Source organism: Salvia miltiorrhiza, unplaced genomic scaffold, assembly GCF_028751815.1.
Source record: "Salvia miltiorrhiza cultivar Shanhuang (shh) unplaced genomic scaffold, IMPLAD_Smil_shh original_scaffold_447, whole genome shotgun sequence".
Lineage (NCBI taxonomy): Eukaryota > Viridiplantae > Streptophyta > Magnoliopsida > Lamiales > Lamiaceae > Salvia > Salvia miltiorrhiza.
Genome location: NW_026651550.1, coordinates 289,386 through 308,542, shown reverse-complemented (window position 1 = coordinate 308,542; position 19,157 = coordinate 289,386). Strand labels below are relative to the sequence as shown.

At 35.5% G+C, this 19,157-nt stretch overlaps 2 protein-coding genes across 2 annotated transcripts; one reads left to right on the top strand and one right to left on the bottom strand.

Moving 5' to 3' along the window:
- The first annotated feature begins 3,376 nt into the window (after positions 1–3,376).
- LOC131004642 (uncharacterized) lies at positions 3,377–5,582 on the top strand. The gene is made up of 2 exons (XM_057931340.1): positions 3,377–3,517; positions 4,860–5,582. Exon 2 carries the CDS (start codon positions 4,997–4,999, stop codon positions 5,402–5,404), a length of 408 nt encoding a protein of 135 aa, XP_057787323.1. The 5' UTR covers positions 3,377–3,517; positions 4,860–4,996; the 3' UTR covers positions 5,405–5,582.
- Positions 5,583–7,180: 1,598 nt separating this feature from the next.
- On the bottom strand, positions 7,181–18,626 carry LOC131004636 (uncharacterized). The gene is made up of 12 exons (XM_057931335.1): positions 18,388–18,626; positions 16,262–17,657; positions 12,681–12,688; positions 11,437–11,612; positions 10,744–10,804; positions 10,504–10,602; positions 9,518–9,612; positions 9,312–9,425; positions 9,096–9,163; positions 8,566–8,676; positions 7,838–8,075; positions 7,181–7,479 (listed from the first exon to the last, which is right to left on the bottom strand). Exons 2-12 carry the CDS (start codon positions 17,635–17,637, stop codon positions 7,369–7,371), a joined length of 2,457 nt encoding a protein of 818 aa, XP_057787318.1. The 5' UTR covers positions 17,638–17,657; positions 18,388–18,626; the 3' UTR covers positions 7,181–7,368.
- Between the last annotated feature and the right edge of the window lie 531 nt (positions 18,627–19,157).

The following is a 19,157-nucleotide window of genomic DNA, read 5'->3' as shown; positions in this document are numbered from 1 at the left end:
TAATTAATTCCCATACTATATATATCAAAAGTGAAAGGATGTTTCCTTGTTTTCTTCCTAAACGACCCATAACCATAATTAACTCGAGGCTATATATAGAGAGACTAATAGAGTTGGTGGTGGAGTTAATTAATTCATTATATATTGACTGTAATATTGATTCACAAATCACAATAATGCGATTTTACTTTTAATTTGTGTAGATCATTCATCCAAGTCACTCAAAAGATGTCCCTCAATGAAGCATTTGGGATCCTTTATTTCGATTTTAGTGTCTCACCTCACGTCTCATTATTACTTTTTTATTTTTTTTTCATTTTTTTTCTTTAATGCCAATGTATATTTATACAGTGATTTAGTTTAATTTCATAATTATTAATTAGAGCACATTAATCTAATATGTTTCATCATTATTATTTTATATTATAACAGCATTTAAAATAAAAAACAATTATTTGAATTAATTATCTAAAATTAGATATACTCCATTCGCTCCACAAAAGTGTATTTTTCGTCATCTTGATACGTCCCACAAGAGCACGCATTTTCTATTTTTAGACATTATCTCACCACAAACTCCTTATTTTTAACTATCACTTTATCAGTTTATTAATAATTTTACCACATATGTTCACTACAAGCTCCTTATTACTCACTCCGTCCCAGTATTCATGGCCTAGTTCTTTTGGGCACGGGTATTTAGGAGAGTTAGATTAAGGAGAAAAAGTAGAAGCCATCATGTTTAATGTAATTTTTAATGATTATTAAATCCGAATTAATGAAGTCAAATAAAGTTCTTCAACACAACTGTCGCAGAAATGAAGGCATCTCCGGTCGCCGTCCGGCCGGCGGCAGAGAAATGAAGGCTACCTCCGGCTGCAAGCACACGCACAAAACCGCAACCAACACTCAGAAATGAACTTGAACTAGTAAACACATTTCAAAATGAAACAAAAAAGATCATAAAAATCATATCATTAAAAAACCACATCAGTAAACCATGTGGAAACAGATCTGTAAACCATGTAGATTCAAAAAATTCGACAATCCAGAGATTTTGGCTTTCCCAAAATCCAGAAATTCAACAGATCGAAATTTCAGCCATTCCAAAATCCAAAAATTCAACAAAAATTCGCCGATCCAGAAATTTCGACCTTCCTCTCGATCTCCGCTCCTATGGCTTCAGCTACCGCTGCAAATCCGCCCTTTGTCGTCGAGGAACGGTGCCCTTCGCCTAATCCGGTGGTGGAAGCGGGGTTTGGGGGTGGAGGCGCGGTTGAGGGTGGAGACAGGAAGGCGGAGGCGGCGTGAAGGATGGAGGTGGTAGGTCGGCGAAAATGGAGGAGACGACGCAGAGGAGAAAGTCATTTACGGGGAGAGGAGAGAGGTGTGGACGAAAACCAAAAAATTTGGGGGAGAAGTAATTAGGGTTTCTTACTTTAATTAAAAAATACAATTAAATGTTAATTTTAGTCTAAAAAAGGAAACAGGCCATGAATATTGGGACAGCCCAAAAAGGAAAACAAGCCATGAATAATGAGACGGAGGGAGTATTATATTTTTCTTTTTACTATCATAACATTATAATAAAAGTGGATCTATTTCTCCACTCATAATACATTCATTTAATATTGGATTAAATGCATGTAAAATCAAAAACTTTGGTCGAAATACGTTTTGCTCACGAATTTTAAAAATTTCAATTTTATCAAAAACTTTGTTCATTTTTCTCACCTTTTTCACTTTCCCCCAATTCGAAATCGATGTGACGCTAATGAGGCTCGCCAACAGACGCCACAATTGTTGTCGTCCTATAACTTAAACGCAACATTTGATTCTTATACGAAACTGCGATGTTTTGTACTTATTTATGATTACATCCTTAGAATTTAAAAAAAAAAAAATCAAAACCCTAAACTATCTTTCTTCCTTTTTCATTCTCTAGATTATGCAACCAGAGAAACGTTCTTGCTCTTCTTCATCCTCGCGAGCGTCGACCACTTGTGGTGATGCAAGAGGATGCCGGCAGGAGGAAGAATCTGGTGTTTGTTTGGTTGGAGATCGAATTCGATAGATGCAGCAGGATGAGGCTGCGTCGGAGATTGAGATGGCGGGAGGAAGAAGGGAAATCAGGGCTGGGGTTGCTGTTGGAGGCAAATTGATTCCGGTGAGCGTGGACGGCAATCGGTGGCTTTAGGTGTGATTTTAGAGATTTAGGATTATTTGTGATTTTAGGTGTTAATTGGATTATGTTAAATCCACGTCAGTGTTACGTGTAAAATTAATCTACATCAGTGTCACGTTAATTTTACGATCATTGAAGATGGAAACAGTGGAAGAATTGAACAAATATGAAAAATTTTGTTAAAAAATGAAATTTTTAGTTGGTGGATAAAGCCTATTTTGATCAAAATTTATTATTAAAATTAATATATATAGTCAAAAGTGATACACACTGTGGTGTGACAGGGAGAAATTTTTTTTGAACTAAACAAATATTGGAGTCAATGTTAGATGCATGTTTGAGTAGAAGATACAGGTTCGTCTTCCGCAGTCCCACCATCATATGTATATAACCATAGTCCATCACATGACATGATTATATTTTACCTTTCCAGCCCCTCTCTTAATTTCCACCATTCTTTTTCATTCTAATGCCACTTTTCCAGAACCTTCCCTTCCATTCACCACTTCATTTCCAATCTCCATAATGACAATAGCAACACAGTAACCGATGCTTAAGCTACAGTATCATTCATCATAATGATATATAATAGCCCACTAAAGTTAGATGAGTTGGCCCAATTATACAACCAATTAATAAATAAAAATATAAATATAAATATATATAATTATATTGTGTATTGCTTCTTTCCAGTCGTCTTTTTTTCTTTCTTTCTTTTGACTGGAGTAGAGGGGATGATATGATTTTAACTCTCAATAAAGAGGCTTTCTCCGCTTATATATTCTTTAAAGGGATTTCTCACTTGTCTAGTTGAATTATACTATAAGTTGCAATTTAAATATTGATGCGTGGCTATGCTATTGCATGAACCTATCTTTTCACTATTGCTTTGATATGATGTCTAGGCGTAGATTCATACTTTCCCGCGATTATATTAAGAATAAGATTTGACCATGCACAATTTGTTATTTACCTATCATCAAATAACTGTAGGAAGTTTGTGGAGGACAAGTGTGCTATATCCGTTACTGGATCACAAATTGGGCCTAATTGATGGATGTAATTTTGCAATGTCCTAAGTCCTATCGCAATTAATGAGCTGAATAGATGGGCCTCCAAATAATAACAGATGGGCCTCCACATAATAAGAGTTGGGCTTCCAGTTTAGAAACCTCCGTCAAATATAACACACAAAACGTGCACAGCGTTTAAATGTTCTAATAAACCCCTTTTTCTCATTTTCTTTCTATTTTTCTTCTTCTTCTTCTTCTTCGTTTCAGTTGGCAGTGCAGAGAGCTCTGACAGTGGCGTTCCCTTTTCTCATCCTCCCAGGTGTTCCTATTTTCTCTCCGTTTATAAATTATTAAATCCTCTTCTTATGTTCCTGTTTTTCTTACGTGTTTGCTCTATCTGATCATACTCGTATTTTCCAATCAATTTGGTTAATTTGATTATGCAGCTGCTCTTTGTACCCATGCTGATTGTCAATTTCTACTCAAACTTCTCTTTTATGAAAACGTGTCTGCGTGTGTGATCATTGTTAGCATATAACTTTGAGGCGTGAGCTTAACTCCTGGCCTCTGGCGTAGTTCTAGATCTTCTGTCCGGGAATAATTAACTGGAAAATAGATATATCAGTGCAGCTGGAAACTCTGATTCCATATAATTTCTTTCTTTATTTGTTCAATTTTACTATCATTATTGTTGTTGCATCTTGCACTTCGACCTGACATGCAGTTGATCAAAATTTGGTTGGGTTCCTTTTCCAATTAAGTTTGTTTTGTACATTTCGTAGAGTCTAGGATGTGTTGTTGTGGAATTTCTGCAGAATGCGGGGAGGATATATTTTGATCCCCCGTTCTTCTACCTGTGCTATCTGTGTGTTGCCAATGATTTTTCTGACTTGAAATGTTCCAACATCCATAATTCGCACTTGCCATTTCAAGTTGACAACATATTGCATAGACATGCAGTGCAGAAAGAGTTGCATTTTTCCTGTCAGCCAACATTTCTTCTTTTCTGCTATGGCATATCTAATAGATTTTATGCGGATATGCTTGCAATAGGTCCAAATATATCAATCTGCACTCTGCGACTAACTTGCCTCCCTCTTCGGTAAGGTTAACCTCAAGAAAAGGCAAAAATGTTTTATTTGATCCGATTTGGCACTTATCCTGACTGTTAAATCCCACTTTGATACTTGAGTATTAACTGTTTAGAATTTTATGCTTAAATGAAATAACTCTTCTTGTATTTATTTTTACATGTATTAATTTTACTACTTCCTGAGATGAGTGTTCCTAAAGTGCATAAGTGCTGAAAACCTTTGGAATATGTACATACCAACCTAGCAACTTGAAGTGTATCTACTGATACTCCAATAGCATTCTCATTTGGAACACTTGTTGAATCACATGTATTAGTCCATATATGTGGCTTTCATGCTTATTTGAGCCATCCACATAATGCCATAGAATTATAATTATTGCTAGCAGAGAATAAATTTCCACAACATACATCCAGTATCCTTCTCTTCCCTTTTCACTGCAAGTGAGATTAAGCATGCTTGTGTCTATGTGTTGACTTTTGACGGGTTGTGGATAGGTTGTCTTACTCCTTTGAAACAAATTATATGCAAAATTTATCTGAATACATCTGATATTGCTTTAATTAGGCCCATTTGCTGCTTTTGATTTGAAGAGGATTCTACCATTGGACTTCTTAAATTGCTATGATCCAGGCCTTCTTCGCTATTCTGGAAGGCAACTGGAACCTTATTCTTCCCTCATTTGGAATGTTCTAAAGTCAAGTATGTCTGGTGACCGGACTTTCGTAGATGGGGACGCTTCTTCTGGGTCTGGCGAGGAAGCAAACATGTTAGATGGCCACAATAAACACCATACTGTGATTCCTCATTCAGGGCGGCACAAGAGAAGTCGTAAGGCAACGGGTGATGCTATTGTAGATGCTATGTTGGAGATAGCTGCAGCCTCAAAGATGAGAGCTGCTGCAATCATGAGAAATGAGGAGCGTTTTACCATAAGCAAATGCATAAGAATATTGGACGAGATGCAAGGTGTTGATCAAACAGTATACTTTTATGCTTTGGATTTATTTGAAAATCCCTCAGCAAGAGAAACTTTCATATCTCTTAAAAGCGAGAGGCGATTAGCATGGATGCAAGGGAAGTTTAGAGCATCCACAAGTTCAGCAACCTGAGGAGGTTGATTTTTATTTTCAACTTTTTTCTTTTCTGCACATTTTTGCAATCGGGTATATTCTCTAAATATATGTATACCAACTCTAGCATTGTTTTTCTGAATGTGGCCCCTGTACTTAGCTTGATTTTGTGGTCGAATGTGCTATGGGAAATGCTTTATGGTTTATTCATTTTTCATCACACTTGTAATTTTTGTTGCTTGTAGATATTGTCTTTCTGGTTTATGGCCTGAACTAGCGTTAGTAGCACTGCATTATAGATTGCCATGTTTATGTTTAGCTATCTACTGTTACAGATCTATCATTAGCCTAACATGGAATTGCATGTATTACCAGGTTAGCATTTCTAAAGAGGATCTAGTTTTATGACTAAATACCCATGACTCTTGAACCAAGTCAATTAAGAGTGTTCTTTCGGTTCTTGGACTTTGTCGATCACATAAGGCAATTGAGGGTTTTTTTCTTTTTCCCTTTTTTACCTCTGTTTTGGCATATCATTAATTTTTAACTTCTGCATATATAGAGCAGATGGAGGTGGCATAGATTTGCTTCTCTTGATAAGAAGCCAGATTCAAAGTGTATCCTTTATTGGGGGAACAAAACATTGCACCTGTCTGGTCAGATATCTTGGAGCAGCACTATGTTTTTCTTCACTCTATAGCAGCAAATCATGATATGCACTTATTATTTATATACTTCGTCCGTTCAAATGTATTGTTTGTTTTGAACACCAGTAGTATTAAGTTATAGGTGCTTTTGGTCTAAAATGAGTTATTTATAATAAAATTGAAAAGCTGAAGTAGCTTTTTGAAGATATTTCGGTCAAATCAAAGAAGAGATAATGTAGAGAGTAGTTTTTTTATACTTCCTCCCTCCTAGAAAAATAGTCATAAAAGAGAGTTGCACGAATTTATAAAAATTGTTAAATATATTATGAACAGAGAAAAAATCCCACTTTAAAGGTAATATGAATAATGACATAATATGTTATGAGGTAGTATATCCATTTTATATGAACAGAATATGACTATTTTTTGTGAACACACCAAAAAGAAAAATTATGACCATTTTTACAAAACGGAGGTAACATACTTCGTAATTTATGAGTTATATTAAGAGTGTTTGTTATATGTTGAGTGTCCCAAAATGAAATACTCCGTCTCAATTCAATATGCTACATTTCAATTGATCACTTTCTAAAATGAAAAATCAATACATAATAAATATTCTCGTATAATTCATTATTTACATTAAATATCATTGTAACTTATAAATAATTATCTCTCTTTTCATTAAAAAAAAAAAAATCTTTATTTTTCCTTTTTACTTTATTATAAATATACTCTCAATAAAATTTACATTCTATCTATTGTTTTATTATAAACTATTTCTTCCGTCCCACTTGATTTGACTTGCTTTACTTTTGGGGCCGTTCCATTCGACTTAGTTTGTTTCCTTTTTGAATAATCAATTTTTACTACAACAAATATAAGCTCACACACCTTTACACTCTGTTACACAATAATCTTACTCTTAAATTACTATGCCAAAAAGAACTAGTTTCTTAACATACGTTACTCACTATCAAATTGGGACAGTTTGAGTAATAGAACGTTTGAAATAGGACAGAAGTAGTAGTTTGCAGTTGTTGTCGCTCAAGGGGAGCAAATAATGCTTTAAATAGTGATTTTTGTTCCAATGCCACTATTGCTTTCATTATGTTGAACAGCTGAAGGATGCGGAATCAAACAACATGAATTAATAGCATCACAAATATGGCTCTAAAAAGACAAACATCATAAATAACAAGAGTAGCATAGCCAATCTATTCAGTCTCAAACCCCATTCTCCTGTATCAAGTATAATTTGATTAAATTAGTGATCTACACCATTAAGTTCTGTCTATGAATTCCCTAAGAAACAGGAATACATGCTGTTTGTCCAGTCGAAAGACATCACCGCATCTAACTTTGGGAAAGAAAATGTGCACGAGCAATATGGTATTCCCTCCCAGCAATCCAAGCACCAGTTTGCGACCACGATATCTCATCCCACTCCAGATTATCCTCCAAAACCTGGTCAGTTTGTGAGAGCATTTAACAACAAATACTAATTTTCTCAAAAAATAACAAACAACAAATACTAATTAGCAACATAATAGCATATTGTTATAAAAAGTCGTCCAGCCACGTAAGTGTGTGTTATGTATATACATATATCATAACCAAATATGGCAAGAGATGGCAAGCGTGAACATCACCTATGCAATCTAAAAACCAATCCAACTTAAAAAACAAACAAAATCAAGGATCCCATCTCTGCATTCTATCCAAGGTAGCAAGGATGTGATATTTAAGAAACGGGGTAGAAACATGTGTCCTAAGAAAAAGTAGCATAACATCATGGGAAAGAAACGGCACAAAAAAAGATTACCTCTACATTTTCAAGAGGCAATGGAATTCCAATACTCTGCATACTTTTCTGAGGAAGCGGACGCTTACAACGAGACCAACGGAATATGTCTGCAACAGTGCTTTCACCGTCCACAGCACTTCGCTCACCATTAATGGAATGTGCATTGTTAGTTTGAGGTCTTCCAGTTTCAGATCCGTGTGCATGAGATGCTGTTGCAGTTTTTAATACCTTCTCTCCATTAAAGCAAAGTTCATACCTAAAGATAGCTCCATTAATAAGATGAGATGGTGATGGTGGATAACACTCTGTTCATATTGAAAAACAAATCAACTCATCCCTCAAACTGCTAAACTGAAAAAAGCATGATGACATTGCAAAAGAACAGCCTTGCAAATGCACTATCAAAATATATATGTACTTTCCAACCCAAAGAGTCATTTCTACAATCATGTATAGCATATGAATGACAAAAATACTTGTAAAGTAGTACAATAAAATAGTGTGTGTGTGTGTGTGTGTGTTGGTCTAATGATAGAGTGGTTAATGCCTTAGATTGTCATGCGATCTTTAAAATTATTTGTTCAACAATAAAAAGTAACATGATAAAATTTTGTTGGTCGGGAAAAAGAAAACGAAAAATGTTCATATGCTATGTGTTCAGAACAGAAAGGGCAAATGAATGCGATCAAACTAGAAGGTAGAAAATCAACTTACAATTTAATTCAAATTTAACCCAAATTATTTACCTGCGAGAATGAGTCTCTACATATAGCACTTCTCCCTTCTTTAAGCGTGCAGATGTAAAGAGGGACTTTTTTAGACCTTTGTCAGCAACAGCACTGATGCTGTACTTCATCCTAAATAAACCAGAAAGCAACAATAAGTGGAAAAGTCATAGGAATAAAGACAAGTAGTACAGCAATTGATATACCACCCTTTTTTTAGCCTATTAAATACTTCACCAGGATCGTTGTTGATAATAACCAAAAGAGTGATAACTTCAGAATATTTATGACAAGGATGACAGACAATCGTTACATGAAAAAAATAAAAAAAAATTAGAAAGAAGTGTGGACAAATTTGATAGAGTAACCTTAACTTAATTTTCCCTAGTAGAAAATATTTTCACTGTGCCACAAATCCAGCCATTGCAAAAAGATAATGCTAATTAAATAAGGCTAATAATGGTGGTCATAAAAAACTTCATACACAAAGCCCTAGAAGAGTTCGAACTAAAAGCCACAGCAATGGTACTGCTGAAAAGCACATAACATACCAAGGCTCCATGCAGAGGTTGAACTGAATTGTTACTTCACGCACAAACCTTTGCTGGCGTAATGCATTCTGGAGAAACAGATGGAGATTTTTTTGGGGGGAGGGGGTGTTAGATTAAGCTACTCACGAGGACATAGAAAGTAAGGCATTCCTTACGAATAAAAAAAGAAGTGTGCTTAGACATGGTAAAGTAGATACAGAATCACAATGCAATTACCGAAGCTGCGGCTCTAGTGGTCATTGTGCGCTCCACAGCAACTGGAGCTAAAGTAGGCTCCATAGTTGATGAATGTGTAAGACAAGGTTCAAGATCAATGATCCCACCTCCTTTCTGATACAGAAGCATAGATCAATATATGCAAATAAGTTGATAATAAATAGCTGAGAGAGCAAAAGGCAAACATGAAAATACATAGCTACAACCTTCACGATGCAACACCGCTCAACACGATAACTGCAACCAATCGCAGCACCCCATGCACGCGAACGGACATTATTCCTCAGGGTAGAAATATAACCTGAAGAATTTAATGCAATGGAGTCAATTAACACAAAATTAGAGCCTGTAGAAAGATAGAATACAACGAATTCATGCTCTTCAATTCAACATGACAATATCCTCGTATCAGGATGTAATGCTTTCCCACACAAGATACTGCTTAGCAAAGCAAAAACTCTTCAATTCAATAGAAAAAGTACAGACCAATAAGTGCACAAATATTGTGGCCTGCAATGATATAGCTGAGTCATGTTTTTTGGATACTGAAGTCTAACATGGAAAACGAACTATGTAAAGCACACAGAAAAAGAGGAAAGGCCGAAAGATAGTACTCAATATGTATAGTGTATACTAGTTTAACAAGTTTCACTACTGGATGCCTGTGAATATACTTCAGGTATAAAAACAACAGTTATTACAATACTAATAGACAAAGTTTATGTAAATTGAGATAATGGAAGCATCAAGAGGATGGCAGACTATTCACTAGCCACAAGAGCTATAATGAATAGACTAGGTGGTCATCAAAATATATTAGAGTGTTAAACCAAATCATAGAGAATGAGTTCCTTTGAATAGGTAGATAATGAGATCACAGAATTCCACAAGAAAATCCTTGTCCTATTGCCATCCAAACCAAATAAACTGTCTTATGAGCATGCCCTCTCTCCCTCCCTCTTCTCTAACCTCTAATCATACTCGTACGTATCCCTCACCTCAGTCATACTTATATTAGCCATCCTCCCTCCCTCTCTTCCCCCAACCTGTAATGATACTTTTATTGACCTACTGCGAGTGAAAGTTTTACAACATTGACATACAACACATTTAACTATCAAAAGTTAGGACATAAGGAAACATCTGTCTAAAGAGCATGAACTATTTATTACTGGATATATATTGAACATACAATCTTGTGGTGGCAGCACTCTGATAGTAGCCCTTAACTCCTGAGTAGCAGATGGAGGGGGAGAAGCCGTTGGGCGACAATATCCTGTATGCATAAGAACTAAACAAGAGAGCTTAATGTTAGTCAAAGTCGCAGCATCAAGTAACTCCGGATTATGCAACATAAGGAAGTTGCAAACCCAGCCAAGAAAAGGAAAGGAAAAGAAACGAAAGATATCTTCATATATGTCACTGTGCATACCAGCCACCAAATCAGAGTCCACCGTGTACACATCAGTGCCCCAAAGCTGTCCACCTCTCACCTGCACAGGCAGCATTCAAGACCTCGAAATAATGGTATTTTCTTTGGGTGGGGTGGATCTTTCCAGGTAAAATTTAATATCTTTATAGTCAATACACCAATTAGAGTACAAGATGCAGAATTTAACAGCAGACTTGTATATACTGGAAGAGACAATGATTTTGGAATGCTACTAAACATTCAGTTTGTTAGTCTAAACTTGAAAGATATAGAATATGGGTGGTACCCACAAGTCCTTTAATAATTAATATGAAGCCTCACAAACATTTAAAGCTTGTATCTCATGCATGTAGACAGTTTGTAATGCATGAAGGAATATGAACTAATGATAGGAGATTTAGAAATACAAACATAAAATTTATAGTCTGCTTCTAATTTTGAATATTAAGCTAAAATAAAGTAGTTCTTTACAAGTAATACAACAGTCAAACATATAAGAAAATTGTATAGAGGAAATGAGTTTTTTATGATGGAAATGGGCAAAAGCATGACAAATTAAGAAGGCGTGGATATCTCAGGATGCAAAAGTATGAACTACCAATCGAGATTCAGAAATACAAGTAGAATATATAATGTTCAAACAGAGAGTGGGCCACATAACAAGAGTGCCAGGAAAACATATAATCATCTTACTTGGCGATTAGTAGCTGTAACATGTTCTGCTGGTATGCAAATTTCTAAAGTAGGGCCATTCTGAGCGCCATCACATGCTTTATCAGCTTGCAATGATTCATATTCCTTCCACAATTTTATGAGTTCTTGCATGCACTCACCAATTTTATAAACAACACAGGACACACCAATTTTACCTGCAAATGGACATCATCAATCCAAGATAGGCACTTAGATGCAACAGGAAATTTCATATACAATCATAAAGAGTGCAACGTCGTATATTCGATGGAAGGACCCACCATTAAATATACCAAGTTGAAGTTGCTATCATGCCAAACATAGTAGCTTCCAGAATGACAGATGACTTAGATATAGAACATGGAATCTCACGGAGGGGTTTGTGCAACTAAAAATGAATCTCAACTTACTAACAAAGTATATTAACATAGGTATGTTAAGCAAACTAAAAATAAATGCAGGGGACACGGGGAATTATCAGCACAGTGACTTTTATCATCAATTAACAGCTTATCAACACATAGTTTCCCTAAATTACAAGTATATGATAATAATGGAACAAAGAAGGAAAATAACTCCTTTGTTAAGCATAGCTAAGGACAACAATTGAACTGCTCAAAGTGGAATATGAAGCATACAAATATACATAAGAACGGGCATAAATCTTCCCAGAGAATAAAGCATATATGTAAATTAAAGAAGAGGAAAAACTCTCACTGGATTGCACTTTTAGTTATAGAGGAGTATACAGAGAAAAGGTTCAGGGCATAAACTTATCCATCATTGTAATTCAAAGAAAATCAAGTTAGATAATAATCAATTTCTTGAACATCACAGGCATAAATTCCCATGAATGTTCTGACATTCATCAATAAACTAGCTCTAAAATTCTAATGCAACTAGATCGACTCTTTAGTAACAAAAACATAGTACTTCAAGTGTAATTTAGAAAAAATGAGAGAAAAAAGCAAATATCCAGAGGAAACTTGTGCTATTCAAGAAACCATATATTTGCATACGACCAGAATATTATGTAGGAAACACTGGCTACTCAAGATGCCATATAATCGCTGCATTATAGAATTCATTGAAAGCCTAATTCAAGTAAAATAACCACCGCTGGTGAATGCTTGGTCCTGTTATTCATGAAGTTCTCCTCTAAGAACAACAGAAAAGCAAACCAGAAATCTAAGTGAATTATGCAAAAGAAAGGTTACAATCATCCAGTCCAATTTGAGCATTACCTTGTGACCTGCACAAAGGTTAAAACAAAACAGAGAAAAGTTAGGAACGTCTTCGCAGTAGAAGTCAAGCAAAAACATCCAATAGTACACCACAACATTCAACTGTAGATACAGGAGATGATCAACCAGAGGAACTCATAATATGCAATATGCAAAATGCATGTAATAAAAAAATCACCATGCTATGCAATTACTCATTCTTAATCATACCATGGAAGGTTATGATATGAAGAATTACATGGACTAATCATCACCTGCACAACCAGAGCAGGGATGGCAGGTATGAAAGAGAGATATGAAATTCAAGTTGTCTTATTTTGGGGGGTTAGGGAGCAGTACGAGTCTACAAGTAACCAAATAATGTTTCTGAAATGCAACACGTGAACTTTGGTAAAGAGGGAACGTATATGAAGGCTTTGGACATATTAATTTCATCGCGAATATTTTTGTAGCTGGTTAAATGCGGCTTAATTCTAACCGAGAATTCCCACAAGAGAAAGCGATCAGGAGCGCAAATTCTTTATTTATTTATAGGAAAGGTAACAATGATTTTTTCCTCTTTTTTACCTATGAATATCTTATCTTTTATCTCACTTATCTAACAAACAATGTTCCTACTCATTTCAGTATAGGACGATTTGGCAACAGTCGGGAGCTACTGAATTTTATGATCACATCACCATCAATTCTCTCCCCTCCATTTCAGAAAACCCCGAATCCCGAAAAAGTGCATAAGCATGAAGTACACAAATTTTCAAATTCCATCAGGCTGATTTAGTACAAACATATACATAAATAATTTAAGTTAGGTAGAAGATCAAATCAACTTACCTGAACATATGTTACCACTGAGAAGAAGACAAAGTTTTTTATAAGAGAACGAAAGAGAGTTCAATGAAATTTCTTTGAAAGGAATTGCCAAGCCTATTTACTTTCTTCGGAATAGGGAAATATTTTCATTTGATTAGATCTAGGTTAAGTTTGTCGGTAATAAGCATTAAATGCAAAACAGAAAAGAATTGTTTAACCTTATCAAAGAGTTACTAAAATTGAACACCAATCATTTAGTGCAACTCTGATCCAAAATTCGCACCGCTGCATTGCACCCCTAAATTTTATTCCCCAACCCAAGCATGTTAAAAATAACTCAACTGTATATGTTAGAGTGACTATTGTAGCATATACATAGGGAGTGGTTCAATTGAGTCCAGGTATATATCGTATAAAATAAGAACCAATTTAAGCCCTTAGATCGTGAAGATCTTCAATGAATTCATCACTTTGCTAATTCGTGGTCCAAGGTTTGAGACCCATAGGTGGCCAAAATTCCATTTTTTGAATTCATCATATATTTCATAACAAATTCATAATGTTTCATAGCGAATTTATAGTGTTTCATTGGGACGTATTTTATACAATAAATGGTTTGTATAATAACTCTCTCTCTCTCTTGGCAATTACTTATGTATCTTGTGACAGTTAGATGAGCAATTAACTGCACTCGGAAAAATAAAAAAATCGCCCCTCGTGGAATTCGAATGCGGGTGCTGCATTCATCCATCAAGGTGAGCATCCGCCATAGATCTTGGCAATCCAAGTGTTCTCATTTAGTTCCTTCCTATATGTGTGTATGTGTGTGTATATATATATGGGGAGGGTTGGGCCATAAACCCTTTTAGAATAGGAACTACAAACCATGGATTCACTTTGGAATATGTATGAATTCGATGTGAAAATATATGAATTCAAAAATTAAAAATGTCGCTCCCTATGAGATTCGAACCCTGGACCATGAATTCATCCAAAAAAACGATGAATTCACCAAAGATCTTCATGACCTAAGTGCTAAAAATGGTTTCTAGTATATATTTTGAAATGAGTTTTTATTTTAGCTCAACACTATATATATATGCTACTAAGTGACTCACGTTCTCTCAAAAAAAAAAAAGTGACTCTCGTTAATACCTTGCCCTATTTAATGTCTATATGATCTAAAAGTTTGATGATTGCATAGGTTTATTTCCACAGCATCAACTACTTAACTTGGTTTTAAAAGGTGCAAGGCGCAAACTAGCCTGGAGCCTAGGCGTTGACGCGAGCTTTTCGTAGACGAGGCGCACCTAAAGTATAAAAACTCTAATATATTTAACTGTAATATATTTACAAATTTAAAACACATAAATACTTAATTTAAAACAGACAAATACGCAAAAAACTGAAATATAAATATAATATATAAGAATTTATCACATCTTTATTTTTTGAGCTAATATGAAGTTATTAAAAAGAGTTAATTTTTATACCTTAATATATTAATTAGGGTTAGGAATCGTTTTGCAAAAACAGTTGCGGCTGATGGGCCCCTTTTAATTCTAAAAGTTGTGGCTCTTATTGGCTTTTTGAAACATATATGTATTATAATAACAAATATAGATGGCTGTTACAAGACCGCCTCAAGAAAGACTTCACACCGCCTTTTGGCCTTAAGGCGCTGCCTCAATCATAGTGATAACCGAAGGAGCGCGCCTCTGAGCTTCTACGCCTAGGCGCGCCTTACGTAGGTGTTTGCACCTAGCCCTAACCTTGCGCCTAGGCGCACTTTTAAAACACAGCTCCTTAATTTTATAAGTCTGCTTGTATCCAAATAATGGACAACAGGACAAGAATCAACAATGCAACACAACTCCAGGAGTAATACTTTCACACAATAGTCTATTAAATACTAGGGCCTCTTCCACACAACTCCAACTAACATTGATTGGATTGGCCTCAATTTTGACACATAGTCGCTCCTATCACAACTTAAATTTAATTGAGAAAATCCACGCAATGCTAACTATTCATTTAAACCAAATTTGGACTTCATTTCATTCTCATTTTTACCTTTGAATTCCTTCCCTTATATCATATTTCATTATAAAATAATTGATAATTTAATTTCAGATAAAGAAAGAATTGATCGCCGGAACACATTGATTTTCTATCATATTAGCAAACCCTAGAGTAATTGATAGATGAAAATACATCATGCAAATTTGGTTATGTTTAGTGATTTTTAGCATTTGTTATAAGCATATTGGAAATAGTCAATAAATGAAAAACGTAAGAATAACATCCATTTAGATAGAAAAGAAAAAATATCTTAAAGGGGTCGGGGATGGTTTACAGCAAAAGACTCAATTCAATGCAAAAGGCAAAACAATTCAGTACGTGAAGATGTCCTTAATAACCTGGATTTCATGCATAAAGTGTTAATTGGATTTTAGATTATCAGAACAAACAATTTGAGATGAAAGTGAATGCAAATACAATGCAATTTGGCAATTTTTCTTCTCTCATCCATGGTAGAAGTGCCAAAGGGGGCTATATGATCTTTCTCTTTTCCTCACAACTCCAATATCATATATAGGTAAATAAACACATTAGAATTATTAATTGTCAAACCAATCTGATGAAAAAAAATCCCTTAAAACTAAACATGGTGAATTCTCGAAGGCTTTAAAACCTTTCACCTCCATGCAACAAATGCACTCAGAATTTAAAGCAGTCACAGTGGAAAGGGAAAAATAATAAAATCATACCCTTCATTATCATTGGCACCAGATCTAAAACGTGAATCACGACTCCCAAGTTGAGGACTACCTCTTGGCCGCAGCATTCTTTTTCTCTGCTGAACCCCACAACTGAAAACTTCTCTTTCCCGTTCAGTGCCTCCGTCAACATGCATACTGTCTTCTAGTTCTTTTTCATGATACTTACTGCGTTTATCAGGTCTCTCTGATTCTACATCAACATCCCGTTCCTTCTTCTTCTCTCTTGCCTCCCTGTCAACATTTTTCCAGTTATCATGATCTTTCTTCTTCAGTTCTAAAGTGGAGTTTTCCTGTTCACTAGATTTTCCCGGAATTTCTACGAGCTCCTTCTCATTGTGAGGAGCCTCTTTGTCCGAACCATTCCACAGCTCCTTCTTCACATTATCTTTTTCCTTTTCATTAAATTTTTCCTTTTCTTTCTGAGGCTCTTTCTTTTCAATTCCCCACCTCTCAGACTCTCTTTCCTCCCTTCCCATATCTTTGTTTTCGTTACTGTTATTGCCATGCTGCAATGTGTTCCGGCGATCAATTCTTTCTTTATCTCTTTCCCCCAAATCCCAGTGCTTCACTTCTTTGCGCTTTCTATCTTTGTCTTTGAACTTGTCATCAACTTTTGTATCAACCTTGTTCTCCCCAACTGCTTCACGAGCTTCAGCAAAGTCCTTGTCATCAACATGTAAACTTTCCTTACCAGCATCAGCTGGGCCATGCAAGCTACCTCGCGATGTTTGCCAGGTTTCAGCATTTCCTCCTGGGACATCAGGATATTGTTTCAGACGCTGTTGTTCTTTCACATCTTTCCAATTCAACTGGCTGTTGGATGCACTATAAACATCCTTATCTAGCTTCTCATAGCCCTTAGGCTCAGAGTATGTATCTCTTTCATGTTTTGGTTCTTTATTATCATCACCTCTGCCATCATATTTATCAGATTTGGCAGTCTGCAGCAACTCCCTGGACTCAGACTTCATGTTGCGATTCTCGACCTTATTCTCCTTGATGCTGTCTTTTGCCTCCCTGAACTCAATCCTGCTCTCTGAACCAACATGATCAGAGTGTGAATCATTTGGTGTTGGCACCCTAAATAACATATTAGGAAGCAACGGTGACCTCCGCTCTGCATCACGAGACTCAGTGCTACGCGGTACATTCCTAGGCATGCGACCTTCCTGGCCCATGTCATAGGGAGAATGGTAGTCATGCCTGGATGACACAACAACCTTCCCACCTATACCAGAATATGTTCCCTGGTCATCATGTGGATACTTTAAAACAGAGGGGTGACTGTGATTGACACTACCACCAGTACTGCCAGTGCCATTACCCCCATCTTCATGGGGCCTTCTATTAGGAGTTCCACTCATGTTTCAATCAAAAAAATAACCTACACAAAGAGAAAAAACATAGTTACAGTATTTAACGGCTGACACGTGCATTAAAGAAAATAATCTTCTGGGAGCAGATTAGGAACAGCCTCCAACAAGCCAGTAAATTCAACCATAATTTTTCACAGAAATCCAGCTTTTATGGACTTATAGTGGGCCATTATATACTTGGAGATTACTAGGTTCCCTTCACAATCTTATTTTAACATGTTTACCCAACACCTTTAATTTGGCTTAAACAAGACATTAAACCATGATAGTAGACAAGATCCACTGTGTCGCACCTCAACCCGCTCAAAAGTAAGAACAAAAATCGCACAAGAAGTTGAGAACGTCGACAGCACTTTACCCAGAACAAAAACATGCGTAAGTCGAAAATGAGGTCACGAGTGTCAAACATCGTGAGAAATTACACCCTCGACCAATTACTTTCAAAACCCTCATGTAAAAAAGTATAAAACACAGGGAAAATTATAAAGCCCGAATTTTAGGAAAAGATGCTTCAATTGTAAGAATGTCTAAAAGGAGTGATCAACGCAAGTTTGAGAAAATTAGTGGCAGGGTAAGGCAAAGTCTTCAACCCCTTCCAACGACCAATTATACAAAAAATCAAGTTAGGATCCACTGGAACCACTAATGCGTTTAAAACATTGGAGCAAAAACGGTATGCATATTCCATATTGTGCATTGGAACAATAATAAAAAAGAGCAAATTTAGATGAAACTGACCTTCGTAGCGGCGGTTTGTCGGCGAAGAATGCTTGGCCTCTGCCGAAGGGAGAGGGTTTGTTTGAGGAGCAAGTGCTTTATGTAATAGATGTGAATGGTTTCTTCTGTAATTAAATGAGATTGCACTGTCGTCTATATTCCACAACAAATAAGAGAGAGAAACGAGAGAGGGAGAGAGGGAGGGTCAGTTGTATTGTAGTAGCAAATATTTAATGCAGACAGGTAAGAAATCTCTTGGTACACTTTTCTATATGAATATAGGGCAAACAAATAAATTAAATTAAATAAGTAATATACTAATAATGAATCCCAAAAAAAAATATAGTTGGGAAAAAAAATTAAATAAATAGAATGGGTTGGCAAAAAAAGGAAAGGAAAGGATGTTACAATTTTTTTTCAGATTTGGCAATTATGATATTATTTGAAATAGAGTTAAATTATCACAAACAATATCTTTTTATATGTACTCATATTATTATTTATTATGTATTCCACTATAATTATATTTATTTAATATACGTTATTTATGTTTATAGCATTAAATTAACACGCGATAAAGAAAAATTAAATGAAATAAACTATGAATAACTTAGAATGTTGACTAGAGTTTTCTTTTTCTTTTTTTGGTTGGCTTTAATTTAGGAATCATTTGTGAAAGATGGCATGAACTTTGAAAAATACAAAAAAAAAAAAAATGCTTGAATTTTGAAATCATTCGCAACAAATTTTGAGAAATACTCTTTCCGTCACATAAGAGTGTACACTTTTCT

What these genes read in the sequence shown, in the direction of transcription:
- LOC131004636 (XM_057931335.1), bottom strand. Translation starts at nt 17,637, where the DNA reads ATGAGTGGAACTCCTAATAGAAGGCCCCATGAAGATGGGGGTAATGGC. An exon ending in AGCGGTGTTGCATCGTGAAG is followed by an intron (nt 9,426 to 9,517) that starts GTTGTAGCTATG and finishes CTTCTGTATCAG; the next exon opens with AAAGGAGGTGGGATCATTGA. An exon ending in GTAGAGACTCATTCTCGCAG is followed by an intron (nt 8,076 to 8,565) that starts GTAAATAATTTG and finishes AGCTATCTTTAG; the next exon opens with GTATGAACTTTGCTTTAATG.
- LOC131004642 (XM_057931340.1), top strand. Translation starts at nt 4,997, where the DNA reads ATGTCTGGTGACCGGACTTTCGTAGATGGGGACGCTTCTTCTGGGTCT.